This window comes from Pezoporus occidentalis, unplaced genomic scaffold (genome assembly GCF_034315485.1).
Source record: "Pezoporus occidentalis ecotype Australia unplaced genomic scaffold, CSIRO_AGI_Poc_V1 ctg91, whole genome shotgun sequence".
NCBI lineage: Eukaryota > Metazoa > Chordata > Aves > Psittaciformes > Psittacidae > Pezoporus > Pezoporus occidentalis.
In genome coordinates, this window is record NW_026916273.1 from 628,030 (window position 1) to 642,913 (window position 14,884).

A 14,884-nucleotide genomic window follows, 5' to 3' on the forward strand; every position below is an offset into this window, starting at 1 on the left:
CCCATGCTTCTCAAGCTGTGTGAAGCTGAGCCTCCCTCAGCAGGTTATTTGGAGGGCAGCATGTAGCAATTCCAGCAGGCCTTCTCTCTGTATGTTGACCCTTTCCAAGCATTTCCATTTAGGTTAACCCTCAGGACCTGTGACTCCAGACAGCTGGTGTCCTGCCAAAGAGAGGTCTCACTTGGCAGTTGTCCTCTTATCTGCCTCTTATAACTGTGTGCATTAAAACCTGCTGTGCTCTCTCCCCCAGGACTGCTGTATCATACCTCCCTCTGTCCCTGGCTTGTGTCAGCTCACTGCACAAACAGTGGGGGCTGTTTGCTGGCAAACAGTGCTGTCCTGGGGCTGATATCTGACCTCACCTTGGCTGCTTTTAACCCCAAAGGAGGGGATAAGCTGGGAAAAGCCCAATGCAAAGAAAAGGATTTCAGAACTCAGGTCCTGTATCTGAAAACCTTCCTCAGACAAACTGGGTAAACCAGGCGAAGGCTGGCTCCATAGCAGACCCAATTGAAGGCTGCTGTTCTAGGCAGTCCTTCCCAGTCTGGGTGAGAAGCAGCTGCTGTAGAGCCTTTTTCCAGCACCGCAAGTGCTGCACAGACTGTGGTACTCAAGGAGGGTCTTGCTGAGTAAACACCCTCTGTGGCCTTTGCTTTAAAACTGGACTTTGTTCCCCCTGTCTGTTACACAGACCACTCTAGCAGGACCCTTGTAAGACTGAGATTTTGCTGAGTAAATCCCTTCAAGCCAGGTCTTGTTTAAATCTAGGGCTGATGCTGATTTTCAGTAAAAACACTTGAGCTGAGGAATGTGCTGTTCTTAGCCCTGCAGTTGACTTGGTGGGAAATGCCTCCTTGCTTGAACAGTAAATGAAGATTTCACTGATTATTTTTCTTTTTAATTCAGAGGGAATTCTCAAATTCTGTAGCTTTGGGAGATCTCTGCATCCGCTGCAGTCTAGAAGAAAACTCAAGGGTCTGAAGCCCTGAATTACTGTACTGTTGAGCTGGGGAGAAGCTGATTTCTTATTTGGTGCCTCTCTTGTACACTTTCTAACCTGTATGATGGGGATTATAGTGCTCTGGAGAGCTAACTGATGCAGAGACTCGAGTACAACATAAGGTATGCTTTTCTTCTATAAGGAGTGCCTATAGCCCTGCTTTTTAGTGATGTTAAATCTTCCTGGGCACATCTATACTCCATAAATGCTGATGAGTAGCACTGCCATCATCTCTGAGATCTCTGAATCCCACCCCTTTGTGTTTGGGTGAGGAAACTCGCCTCTTCCACAGCCCTGAGCTCACTTGCAAGAACATCTTCTGCACTGTTTATGATCAAACCTAACCCATGCTTGGAGCACATATGATGTGTGAAAGGAGAATGGCTTTACCCTGGTGTGAAATGTGGCCAGTGCAGCGCTGGCTCTGGAAAGTTCTCACTTGGCACACTGGCATGGTAATTTCTCTGCAATATGTTGCCTTTTAGCTCCCTGAAAGCTGAAACAGCTCTCTAGGGTGACTGTGAGAGCTGCTCAGACATGTGAGAACTGAGGGGCAGGATGTTTCATAACCTGCTGAATATAGTCATGCGGCCACGAAGGAGGGCAGGCTTGATACCAGCGTGGGTCATTGTACATTAGTTGCTTCTGCTTGAGTCCGGGCTGAAATCTGGGCTAGGTCTGCAGCTATCCCTGGCAGAGGGGATTTGCAGGCGAGACCACCCCTACTCACTGACAGCTTGCTTCCTCTCTACTTGATTTGTGCTCAGGTGCTCAGAGCTGTTTGTGTTTAGAGCTGGGGATTGTCAAATTTGTTCTGAGTGTTTTGCAGCTTTGGGAGCTTTTTTGTTTGGAAGTAGGCTATTGTGTTTCCATCTGGCTCTGGCTGGTATCTGTTTCAGGAGCGTGCTAAGGTATTTCCTGAAATCTGAATATGGTCTCTGTAGGGACTGTGTGTACAGTGAGAGCCTCAGCGCAGGAAGGAGTTGGGGGGCCTGGGAATGTGACATGTCAGGCATAAAGCTGTTAAGCATGAGCAAATATTCCCAGAGAGGAGAGGGAACAATGCAATGCCTTTCTTGCCAAGGGAGTTAGATCTCATCTGCACCCAGGCTCTGCCCTGGAGGTCTTGTGGGTAGGCAGCAGCCTTAGTGGCAGCTAGTGTGAAGGTTTTAGTTGAAGTCCTCTGGTCTCTACTTCCCGGTCATGCATCTCTTCTTCCGCATTTGCTGCCTGCTTGGGATCTCCTCCAGGACACGTGGCTGTCCCAGAGGCCAGTGCTGGGTGTTCCTTCCTCCTGCAGTGCTGGATCTGCAGACCTAGGGTGTGCATCCCAAAAAGCAGTTCAGAAACACTTGTTTTCTGGTCATTGTCCCATCTGCGTCCCTTGGCTCCTGCTCATTCCCTTGTTCTGTTGCTCACTTTCCCTTCTCTGGCCTTCATCCTGAACATGAAGATTTTCCAAAGGAAGGACTTAGGTAAGAATGTTTGGAAGGTAGAACCAGATGCGCAGGCTGACCTGACTTACCGATCTGCTGCAGGCAGCACTTAACCCTGGAAGAAACTATTATTAAAATGGTGGTGTGCAGTTTTAAGCAAGACTTCTTGCTGCCTGCACAAGTGAAAACAAAGCTCTTGGTGCTTGTGATAAAAACCACTGTATTCACAGGTGGGGAAGGGCTTTTTGGTTCTTTCTCTGCTGTGTGCTTCCTCCCGGACAAGATGACTGGTAGTAATGCTTCTGCTCTGAGCTTCTGAATGAAGAATATGAAGAATACTTCTGCCATAGCTGTGACTTTGGCAAAGAGCTGTTCAGATACCACAGGAAGAGTTTTGGTCTGCAGGAACAGTGCTTGGTGAACTGCTTCCTGCTGCTTCTTCTGTGCCCCAGGCCTTGCCTAGTAGCTTACAGCAGCTAGGAGTGCAAGTAACCTGTCTGCATGTGAGGTGGTTCTGTGCTGCACACAGGTGGACCTAAAGGAGAAGTAAATTTCAAGGCCTAATACTCTTCCAATACCTAAAAGGGCTACAAGAAATCTGGAGAGAGCCTTTGGACAAGGGCCTGGAGGAACAGGACAATGTGAATGGCTTTAACCTGCCAGAGGGGAGACTGAGATGAACTCTTAGGCAGAAGCTCTTCCCTGTGAGGGTGCTGAGGCGCTGGCACAGGGTGCCCAGAGAAGCTGTGGCTGCCCCATCCCTGGCAGTGTTCAAGGCCAGGTTGGACACAGGGGCTTGGAGCAACCTGCTCCAGTGGAAGGTGTCCCTGCCCGTGGCAGGGGTTGCAGCTGGAGGAGCTTTAAGGTGCCTTCAACGCAAACCATTCTGTAACTCTAAGACTTACTGCTTTTCTCTTGCCTTTTCACCTTGGGAAGAGGAAAGTCCGTGGAGCTGGCTGGTGCCAGGCTGGGCTGACCCAGGGGTGCACACACCTCGCTCCTCCCCGTGCAGCTGAGCCTGCACCTTGACTTGCCTGAGGTGAGCTGTTGCTTGCTCTCTACCTCCATGTCATACCTGAAATGCCTATGTAAAGAGCCATGGCACCCAGTGGCATGGAGCAAATGAGGGCTTGCAGAGCTTGAGGGCTCTCAAGTGCCATCGCTGTTGGCTTTCTGGGGGGCTCCTGTGTGGATAAATTGGTACCTTAAAGGGAGATTTGTCCCTGGACAGGATGGGCTGGTTCTGTCATCAAAGCCTTTTAGACCCATTAAAGCACTGCGATAAGGAGCACTACAGTCTAAGGTCACAATACCAAACCAGGTGAAAAGTGCTGCCTATGCCTTTCCCTCATGGAGCTAATGATTAACGCATCAATTAGGTATGAAAAGAAACAAAATGTGTATGCTTAAGATAAAGCAGACTGTGCATGAAATAACAAGGTATTGTAGTATTTGTTTTAAAAACAACGTGGGAGTTATTTGCACTGGGTTGCACGGGCTGGTACTGTGTGATTACAGGGAGTGCTGCCATTTTTGGGGTAAGCATGATTCATTGTGTGCTATGCTCCTTAAGGGTGATTAGAAGCTGGGAGGGTCTGCTCAACTTATTCCCTCTCCCATCCTGTTTCAGAAAAAGCAATGGAGGCATCAAAACTCAAGCCTAACCTGAGTGCTGCTTGGTGCCTCAGGGAAACAGCCCTTGTTTCTCTTCAGTATCAGACCACCAGTCCCAAAGTGCTAATGGGCTTCTGCCCATGGTGGCAAGGACCCTTGCATGCCACAGGAGGTCTTTGGAGCATCTGACCCTGGGCAAAAGAGAGGTGCAAAGCAGCTAATGAGGTCCCCAGTAAGGCTCACCACAGCAAAGTGGGTGGCTTTAGTTTGGAGACATTCAGGCTTCTGCTAAGGACCATAGAAAACCAGTGGTTACCTTAATTGGTGTATTTTGGGTTGGGGTTTTGCTGGTAAATCCATTCTAGTAGAAAACCAGATTTCTCTTTATGGAAAACTTCTGGTTGAAGCAAGTTGGGAAGACCTTGGGTAGATTGTGTCAGTTACATGTTGAGCAAGGCTTCCTAACAACATGATTTTGAGAGGTTTGAGTAAGATGCCTAGGGTTTTGTTATGCTGTCTCTTACTGTGCTGCTCACAGGGGATCTGCTGCATTTAAAGTAGCCCTAATGCATAGGCTGAAGGAAGGTGCTAACATGTGGCTGAAGGTGCTACCATGTTCTCTTGATTTCATTGGGGACTTCTGTAACTATGTTTAGTGCTTTGGAGCTGACTTTCTGCTGCACAGTGTCCAAAATGAGAGGACTGGTGTAGGATGTCTCCAGCTTACTGAGAAGCTTGGCTGGGAACAGTTTATCTAAGCCTTTGTTTGAACTGGTTTTTGCCCTATGCACTTTGGCAGGTGTAAGTGAATGGTTGACCATCTTGATCTGTTCTGCTTTTATAAGAATAAGCCCCACACACAACTGGTTGATGGGGAAAAGGTTTTTAGCATTAATGCTGTATGGCTATGGTCATGGTTATGGTTATGCATATGGTTATGGTTTAGCATTAATGCTGTATGGCTATGGTTAAAGTTTCTGGCAGTTTGTCCGGTGACAGCCGTCTCTTCTGTCCTAGCCCTGTCCTGACCGGGCTGCTGTGCCTGCGCATCAACCGGTTCAGTGCAGACCTTTCCAGCACAGCCTGGCGGTGGCTGTGCTGAAGGTGCTGGCAGGGAGGAGCGGTGCCTGCTGTGACCCGCTGGTGCTGGAGGCAGCATCCGACACGAGCCACTGAGCGAACACGTGGTGGCAGTGCCCATCTCCCACCGCACAGCCCCGTGTTTAGGAGAGCCATTTTGTTAAGTACTCCATTAAGCGTTTTGTAACAGCACTTTATACATGCTCTGAACGTGCTTTGTCATTATGTCCTCAACAGGTGGCTCTAGTTTAAAACTTCTGATGGGTTTAAATCATCTAAAAAGCATAAATCATAGAATCCCAGAATGGTTTGGATTTGAAGGGACCTTAAAGCTCATCCAGTTCCAACCCCCTGCCATGGGCAGGGACACCTTCCATTACACCAGGTTTCTCAAGGCCAGGTTGGACGGGGCTTGGAGCAACCTGGTCTAGCAGAAGGTGTCCCTGCCCGTGGCAGGGGGTTGGAACTGGGTTCCAGCCCATTCCATGATGTGGCTGGGTGCTGTGGGTGTTCTGTGCGGCGCTGAGGCTGATGGAGCTCTGTGTCCCTGCAGTGTACGTGGTGGAGGAGCGGCGAAGGGACGACTCCGGCGAGAACGCCTGCCTGACGGCGTGCTGGACCGCGCTGTGCTGCTGCTGCCTCTGGGACATGCTGACCTGACCGCGCGCAGCCGCCCCAGAACCTCTCGCTGAGTGCTATGCAGGCTCCCCACTCCTGCCCTAACTCCTTTCTGTTACTGTAATCAACACTCTGCTTTGCACAGCCAAGAGTTCCCATCTGTCAGTCCTAGCGCCTTGTTGGGATGGGGGGTGCACTTCTTTATTTTAGTAAAGGAAAAAAAAAATCCCTTTTTAACATTTCTAAGACTTTTGTTGTAACTTTGAAGAATGTGCTAACGGTGTCTTTCAGCCAAAGGCATTCCTATGAAATGTATATTTATCAGTTGAAATTTTCCTAGTCCTAGAGATGAAGACGTACGCAATAATTAAAGCCAACAATTGATTTTCTTCACCAGGTCCCGGCTGTTTCACTCAATGTGTCCCGCAGAGGGTGTGCTTCCCCCGCTGCTGCCTGCTGCTGACTGCAACACCAGCGATGGCCGTGGCTTCCAGCAGCAGTTGGTGCCTCAGTCCTTCGCAGGGGTCTGGGCTGGGAACCTCTGGCCCCCGTTACCAGCATCTGGGGGATTCTTTGCAGCATCCCAATGCATGAGCTGTGGGAGCACAGTGGGACCAGCTGTTGTGGGATGCCTGTGCCTGCCACCCCGACCCCTCATCCTGCAGTGCGTAGCGCAGCCGGGTTTTCATCCCTCTGACCCTGTTTTGAGCAGTGATCCACCATCTATAGGCTTGTGGGGGGTGAGTTAATGGGGAAGAAGAAACAAGGCCATGGATTAATTTAGTGCTGAGGATTTAGAGCTGAAGCTGTTTTGTGGCATGCCTGGCCAGAAGAGGGATAAAAAGCTTGTATCCGTGGCAGAGAGGGGAAACCTGCTGCTTGTCACAACCCAGCTGCGCACTGCCCCGGTTTGCTCCTATTCTCCTGCCTTGGGAGCAAAACTGATCTTGGTAGACACACGCACTGGCTGTGCTTTGTGCTGCTGCAGATCCCCTGTCACCTTGTACCCTCTGGAGCAGAGCTTCCCCGGGTGCTGCACTCAGCATTCACGTATGGTGTATCCAGCCCCCCTGAGAGCTGGCAGCAGAGGGAAGGGTGGCCCGAGCTGAGCTGAGTGAGGAGTTGCACTTGTCTGGGTCCGAAACCTCTTCCTGTGCTGCAGTGGATGCAGCAGCTCTGCTCACCTGCTCCTGCATGGGGGAGGGACAGGGCTCAGCTGTGAGAGGTACAACAAATCACCACAGGCATTGGACCTGCAGGTGCCTGTGATGGCTGCCGCTGCCCCTGCCCGGTGTCACCAGGTGCCCTGCTGCAGCACTCCTGGCTGCCCCTGGGCCCAGCACAAGCAGCACTGGCAGTCTTAACGGTAGCTGAGGGTTACGGCTGCCACATCACGAGCTCTGCTCAGGCCTCACAAGCGCTTTGCTGGGTTCTTTTGCCTGCTTTAGTCTGCGAGTTCCCCCTGGGGTGATGCTGCTGCCTTTGGTACAGCCCAGGCACACTGCACGCCTCCGATGGGTCTTGGCAATGGTACTGTGCTGCTCTGGCTGGGTGGCTGAGGGCCCCTCACAGCAGCCACGCCTCAGAAGCATTCAAGCCCCTGGCTAAGGGCTGAGCTCAGCTCTGCTGCTAGGCTCCTGAACGGTCGCGGTCACCTCCTGGCAGCTTAGGGCTCGGAAGGGTGGTCCCCGGTGCACCCACCTTGCGGGGAAGGGTAAAGGTGGGGTGTTCAGCTGGGCCCATTCCCCTGCCTGCCTGGCTTCCCCCTCACTGCAGCCCTCATCTCTACACAGTGCTCTGTGAGCCCACCCCCCTTGGCTGACCCCAGGTATGGCCTTGCCAGGCATGAGCTACCCCAGCCCTGTGCAGCCACCTCACACCCACAGCCAGCACAAGCACCCGGTGGCTGCAGTCACACACCCTGCACCGCCCTGTGCTCCGTGCCACAGGGCCTGACCCTGGTGCGTTTCGCACACTTCATCGGGAAGGGCTGCAGAGGTGCAGGTGAACTGGGGAGCAGTAAGTGTGGAAAAGCAGCGAGGTGCAGGCATGAAAGGACGGGTTGGGTGTAGATGTCCAGCACTGTCCAATTGTACTGAGCTCTGTCCTGGGTGAGGGCCCCCACTGTGTGTGTGCAGCGGGTGAGTGCACGGGGGGGATCAGCACATGGGCCCCGGTGTCCATGGGGCAGGTGTGCGAGTGCCACTGAAGATGAGACCAGAGCAGGCAGTGAGGAGGTGACGGGATCGGAGGTGAAGCGGGTGGCAAAGGGCCAGCCCAGAGCACAACAGAACCCATGGGCAAGAGAGGAGACATCCCTGAAGGCTCTATTTCAGCTCAGCCAGGAGCAAGGGAAGGAGGCGGCCGGGCTGGTGCATTGCAAGCACGCAGCACAGGGTGGCACTGGCCTTCCATGAGCTCGCTGCTACACGGGGCTCTGTCAAGCCGGGTGCAGGGAGGGAACCGGGGCTGTTACTGCTGAGGCACAGCCAATGACCACACGCATTGGACCTGGAGGTGCCTGCGATGGCTGCCCCTGCCCTGCCTTGCCCTACCAGCCACTCCACTCCAGCACACAGCAGCCAGTCTGACCTGGGTCCAGCATCAGCAGGCAAGGGCTCTGGGCTCCTCAGAGTGAAGCGGGATGCCCCAAACAGCGCTAACCCAAACCCCAGCACCGGCTCCTCTCTCCATCAAATCCCCACAGGCAGAGCAGACTCTGAGGCGGCAGGCAATCACAGAATCTCCCCTCTGGCAGGTTAAAGCCATTCCCTGTCCAAAGCCCCTCTCCAGGTTTCCTGCAGCCCCTTTAGGCACCGGAGCTGCTCTAAGGTCTCCCCTTATGGAGCCTTCTTTTCTCCAGGCTGACCCAGCCCAACTCTCAATCTGTCAATAAAAGTAGGAATTGAGCCCAGGCTTCACAGCGATTTTATTGGAGCTGCCACAGGAGCACACACAGTGGGCAGCAGTGACCACGCTTGGGTAGAGCTGCCCAAAACCACTCCAAGGGGGTCGCAGGAGGCCAGTGGGAGCCGCACGGTTACTGTGCCCTTCTTGCCATCAGCATCTCCCGGATGTTATCTTCTGCTTCCTTCACGCTCCGCTCCAGGTACGACTTCTTCTGCTGCAAGGTAGAAAACCCAGAGGAGAGTTAAGGCTCACCCTGGTACTGACTGCACGGACCTGCTGTAGGCAGCTTGCGGAGGGCACGCGTGTCCCTGCACGTTTCCCAGGGCGAGGACAGCGGTTATTCATTCCCAGAGGCAGCCTAGAAACGTTAATGTTTAGCCTCTGCAACACTTATACAGCCTTTGAATTTTGTTCCCTCTGAACCCTCCTCAGAGCTGCTGGGGCCATTCCAACAGCAGTGCTGCAAAAAGAGGGATACGTTAACCATAGCAAGGAAGGAAATCAAATCAGATCCTGTAGGCTTGGAGCCTAGAGACGAATTAACATGCTGAGGCCTCCTTATGGATTCAACAGCAAAGTCCTTTTGCACTTGGGTAAAAAAGGCTCTTTTTTCCCCCAGCTGGGCCAGTTTTCTAAACCCAGACCCTCCTTTCTATCAGAAATTCCCTGGCATCATCACCAAATACGTGTGTTTCCTTAATCATCTTTAATTAGGAGAAGCTTGGCAGGGAAGCAGCCCGAAGCTGTGCATCCCAAGATAGGAATTCAGCACACAGCGTTTTTTCCTGCTCGTCTGGGTGCTCCTAGGTGACTGGAAAAATCAGCACTTGGCTCTTTTGACTATTTTCTCTGGGTTTCCAAACAACAGACACAACAGTCTCTGGTGAGGCCAGGCAGGCAGAAGACGCTGCTGGGGGAGAATGGGCAGCCCTTGCTCTGGGCACCGATCTCCAAATGTATTTGGTTGTGAGCTGGGGGGGGACCCTGGGGAAGATTCCCAGAGCTGGGCTTGTGGAGAACACAGGGAGAGCTCCACGGAGGGACCCGTGAGAGAGCAGAGCAGCACCCATGGGCGCAGGCTGCAGCCTTTATCCAAGCACACACTGGCCTCCATGGACCAGCAGCCTCCTGCTATGGGGGGCGTGGCCAGGGGGCTCATGAGCCAGAGGACACAGGCACTGTGCTGGCGACAGGCAGGAACTGTGAAGCTGACCACAGAATCACAGAATCATTCAGGTTGGAAAAGACCCTCAAGATCATCACGTCCAACCATTCCCCAGCACTGCCAAGGCCACAACTAAACCATGTCACTGAGGCCCTCATCTACATGGTTTGGGAGCACTCACAGGGACGGCGACTCCACCACTGCCCTAGGCAGCCTGTTCCAATACTTGATCATCCTCTCTGTGAAGAAATTGAAGCTTGAGGCCATTACCTCTTGTCCTACCAGTTGTTCCTTTGGAAAAGAGACCAGCTACCTGCTCTCTCCATCTTTTCTCCATCCTCCTTTGATGCCCCCTGACAGCCTCCCCCTGACTCCTGCAAGCCCCCTTAGCCCCAAAGGGAAGTTCATTAGCACAGTTCTGCTGCCATCACTCCCCCTCGGCTCCCTGACAGCAGACTGCAGTGACACATCTGTGCACTCAGCTGAAATGCCCGTGCCATGAGGACATCCCTTCCAGCCCCAGTTCTGAACTGCGAAGGGCTTTTATTCAAACAGTGAAAGCTGTTAGCGACGAGGGCCGTGGGTATGGCAAAGGGCTCCTTGTCCCTCTCACACGGTCCCCAGGCACAAGAGCTGCTTTTCAGGAGCTGCAGGGTGAGGAGGCAGCGTGGGTTCCTGCTGCCTGCAACCCGCTGACGCATGAGGGCTGCTGCCACTGCCCCAACAGACAGCAAAGGGTTCACTGCCAGGGAACTGAATCCAGGGGCTGCGAGCAGAGACAAGTCCCAGAAATCCTGAGTGGGTCTGAGCTCCTGCTCACTGCACTGACTGCAGAGTGGCATCAACGGAGCTGCCTTCCACACATTCATTTATTACTAAACCATTATTCTTTAGTGCAATGGAACTAGGCTATGAACAGCTCTGCCCTTCTGTGCTCCACACTCCCCCTGGTGCCTACCAGGCTGCAAGAGACACTTCCAGAGTTAGGAGGCCATGCTGATGACCATTTGAGGTCCACAGTGGCCTGGTGCTGAGCAGGAGTGCTCATGGCTATGAACAGCGATCCACAATGCCCACTCCTGCACAGTACCATGCTCTGCCCTCCCCGGGTGCTTGAGCTTCGCAGCTCATAGCAAAGGGATGTGGTTTAATGCCATTTCTTTACTTAATCACCACCTGCAGCCCCAGGCAGATGAGGATTCAGGGAATCTGTATATCCCTCAGTCACTCTCCTTGGTCACGTAATTTCTGGGGCAAAAGGATCTGGGCTGGTCCTGATGCTTTTACTCCTCCCTCCCAAAAGTAGCCTCATCACTGAGCTCAGGGAGCGTCCCATGAAACCCTGCACCCACAGCTGGGGGGATACAGGCTTCCTGAGCAATCCTGCACACTGACAGCCAGTGATGCAGAGCCAGCACAGCCACTGGCTCGCACCCAGCAGCTGGAATCATGTAGGAGCAAGGAGCAGAAAGCCGCGACATTTTCCAGGATGCGTGGCAGAAGCGAGGTGTCCCTGCCCAAGGAGCTGGGCCTGGGTTTCTGCTTTGGTAATCCCAGGAGAAAGAGCAGGAGCTTGCGTGCAAACTCCTCCTCACAGTGATTACTGGGGTCTAGACAGGAAGCTCTGTGTCTCCCTGCTGCACCTTCCCAGGGAGCAGCGCTGTGAGCAAGCGGCTGACACATGCTGCCTCCGCACTGCTGGAGGCTGTTCTGGTCCAGCCAGACTTGCCAGGCTGGTGGGATCTGTTCCCTGGGAGGAACACCATCAAGGCCTCTTCATCCCCACCTCCAAGCTGCCCTGAGCTCACATGCTTTCATTTGCTCTCAATTTGCAGCCCTGGTTAAACCTACATCCTCTGACCCCATTTTTGGGCCAGCCCATGGCCGCGAGGTTTTAGCTCTCGAGTTTGGCAAGGCAGGAAGGAGGAAATACAAAGAGGAGAGCATGAGCAGGCAGGTCTGTCAGCTGATGGTTCTGGCTGCAGTGCAGGGCCAGTTCAGAGTCACAGAATGGTTTGGGTTGGAAGAGACCTTAAGGCTCATCTAGTTCCAACCCCCTGCCACAGGCAGGGACACCTTCCACTAGAGCAGCTTGCTCCAAGCCCCTGTGTCCAACCTGTCCTTGAACACTGCCAGGGATGGGGCAGCCACAGCCTCTCTGGGCACCCTGTGCCAGCGCCTCAGCACCCTCACAGGGAAGAGCTTCTGCCTCAGAGCTCATCTCAGTCTCCCTTCTGGCAGGTTAAAGCCAATCCTGCTTGTCCTGTCCCTACAGGCCTTTGTCCAAAGCCCCGCTTCAGGTTTCTTGTAGCCCCTTTAGGTACTGGCAGCTGCCCTAAGGTCTCCCCGGAGCCTTCTCCAGGCTGAACCAGGCCAGCTCTCTCAGCCTGTCTCCACAGTAGAGGTACTACAGCCCTTGGAGGACAAGGACTTGCAAGAGAAGTTCCTCCTCCTGATTTGCAATTGCCACATCTGCTTGCTAGAGATTTATTCTAGAGCGTTTGTGTGCCTTATCTAAGAGGCACAGCTTGTGATCACTGCCCAGTTGGGGCAGTGAATGCACCCACTATGTCACAGCCTTTGGAGGTTTCAGGAACGCTGCTTTGTTTCCACGACAGCTATTCCCATGCAGGGAGGAAGGACCTGAGTTGCAGCTCCCATCAGCACACCTGAAGCCTCTCCACAGCAGAGGTGAGGAAGCAGAGCCAGAGGCTGCATTGAAAGTGGCTGAAAGCATGTGAGAAGGCAGGAGGATTTGCAGTTACACATTTTCAGGGGGCAGCACGCTTCACACATACTCTGAAATCAAGCCAGCTGCCCTGCTTCACCACAGGACAAGCTTTTTCACCCTCACTTGCTTCCACCACAGGCCACACTCTGGTCCTCATCCAAGACCTTGTGTGTGGTGACAACCCTCCTGCCCCACTCTGTCTCCGTACAGGAAGGATGGTGCGCCCTGCACTGGGCCACAAGACCAACACACAGCCATGCAACAGGCTAGTGAGGTCTGGGCCATGTGCAGAGAGCTTGTAGGGTGCAAAACTGCAGAAGATGCCCCCAAAACACCAGTGCAGTCAATGCCTCTCAACCTTTAGTTTTGCAATTCCTTTAAACTAATCCTGCTGCCAAGAGCAGTCACCTTTCCTGGGCAGGAATGGCTGCAGTGCTTGGGAGCAAGACAAACCACAGCCTTGATGAGCTGTCTGAAAAGTAGCCCAAAAGGAAATATTCTCACCTCAGTATGCTTTCTGGAAGTATGTCTGCCACGCTAATGACTGCCTGACACTGAGATGGAGGGTGAGAAGAGATGGCCAAGAACTCTTCATTGGGCAGCGGAGCCAACCCCACCAGCTGGACCTCCCAGCATCTCCCAGGGGCTGTGAAGCTGGGCTGTGCCTGAAAGCAAATGGTACCACCAAGCCTGGCTGTTACTGTTCCCTCCCAGCTCTCAGAAGCCTTCCCCAATTCTAAGCTTTTCAGCAGCCTTCCTAAACTGGGAGTGTGGTACAAGGGTCTAACCTGTGTAGGTTTTAGTACACATGGAGTAAAAGTACCATCTCCCAAGTGATCAGAGATGCAGTCAAAAACAGGACAGGCTGCTCAGGCAGCCCCATCCAACAGGCAACGCATGTCCATCTCCCGGGAACCCTTCCCAGGAAGAAAGGTGGCTGCCTGGGCATGGAGGGCACCACCAGCCCCGTGGCCCTTGCCTCCTGCAAGACCCCACAACTTGGCAGGGACGGTGGCTGCAATGCTCCACTCTCAGGGAGTGCTGGGCAGCTCCAGGCAGTGCCTCTGGGAGGCTGCTGCCAGCCCAAGTTGCCTCTTTGCTTAACCTCTGTGCAAAGCTCTTGGAAGTACCAGATCGCTCGGCACCAGCCAGAGCATGCACAGGGGAGCACCCACCAGCCACCCCTTCCCACTGAGGCACAGAAGCAGTGCCCTGGCCAAAAGCAATGCCATAAGCACTCACCCTGCTATCACCCTGCTCCATGGCTCCCCGTGCACTTCGCTCCCTGCCACAGGCCACACTTGCTCCCTGACCAGCTCCGCACTATTTGCTTTTGGCAGCTGCTGCGGAAATACAAGATTTAATGCAAATACAATTACAGCTCACACCCTGAAGAAGAAGAGGAGTTGTGGTTCATGGAGGTGGCCCATGGCCTTTTGACACAGTGGGAAGTCACCTCCTGCTTGAGCCTCCCACCTCATTGCATCACGTTGCTCATGCTTTGCTGGAGACGGTGCTGACGCACCCAGACCTTACATTCCTGACCGATTAAAGAGCCAACATCCACAGATTCCACAGCACGAAAAAACTTCATCAGCTCCTCTTGGGCAGGCTTTCGATGATCAAAGCACCACACTTGCCCCAGCACTATGATTCAGACAGCTCTGCCTCCAGCCAGCTCCGCGTGTCTGCAGAGCCTTGTTCTGAGCTGGCTGTTGAGCTCGGTGCCTTGCAGCATGCACCCTTAGCTCCAAAAGCCACCACAGCACTTCTGCTCTCAGCAGGAAACTACACGCAACAGCCACGGATCATTCACGCTGCGCCTCATGCTCACCGATGAATTTCCTGTTTCAAAGTAACAGTTTCTCATTCATAGAATCATCAAAAAGCTTGGGTTGGAAGGGATCTTCAACGTCTACTGTTTTGCTCTTCAAATTTCACCTTCTCTCTCTGCTCAGCAAGAGAAAAAGAGCTTCAAGCCCCAACCTGCAAACACAAATGTGCTTAAACCCAAACAAAAATGTTTCCATGGAAATGTAAAGATCTGGTTTTGGGACATGCCTTCTCACTTCAGCCTTTTTTAAACTGCTTTTCTACCTACTTGTTTTCCATCCAACTTGGCAGGTTTCTCCCCACAGAACACCTCCCTCTTTCCCTCCCCACAGCTCACAGCACACTTGGCTACTAGCCACCAGATGCTGGCATCCCACTCTTGCACTTAGAAGGCTTCTGTCGAGGAATGCTGCAGAGTCTTCGTGCATGATGCAGTGCCTCAAACAGGAGCCCCGAGACAAGCCATCTTGTGACACTGTCTCAATAAACCTCCTAGC

The 14,884-nt window shown here is 53.1% G+C and overlaps 2 protein-coding genes across 3 annotated transcripts in view; one reads left to right on the forward strand and one right to left on the reverse strand.

The window, feature by feature from the left end:
• Positions 1–6,141, forward strand: part of CYSTM1 (cysteine rich transmembrane module containing 1) — a 426,226-nt gene extending 420,085 nt beyond the window's left edge. For both annotated transcript variants that reach the window (XM_062605299.1, XM_062605298.1), the window contains exon 3: positions 5,684–6,141. In XM_062605299.1, the coding sequence (XP_062461283.1) occupies positions 5,684–5,790 (107 nt within the window). In that variant the 3' untranslated portion in view covers positions 5,791–6,141. The remainder of the gene's footprint in view (positions 1–5,683) is intronic.
• Positions 6,142–8,659: 2,518 nt separating this feature from the next.
• Positions 8,660–14,884, reverse strand: part of PFDN1 (prefoldin subunit 1) — a 31,971-nt gene continuing 25,746 nt past the window's right edge. The window contains exon 4 of the mRNA XM_062605297.1: positions 8,660–8,872. Within this exon, the coding sequence (XP_062461281.1) occupies positions 8,789–8,872 (84 nt within the window). The 3' untranslated portion in view covers positions 8,660–8,788. The remainder of the gene's footprint in view (positions 8,873–14,884) is intronic.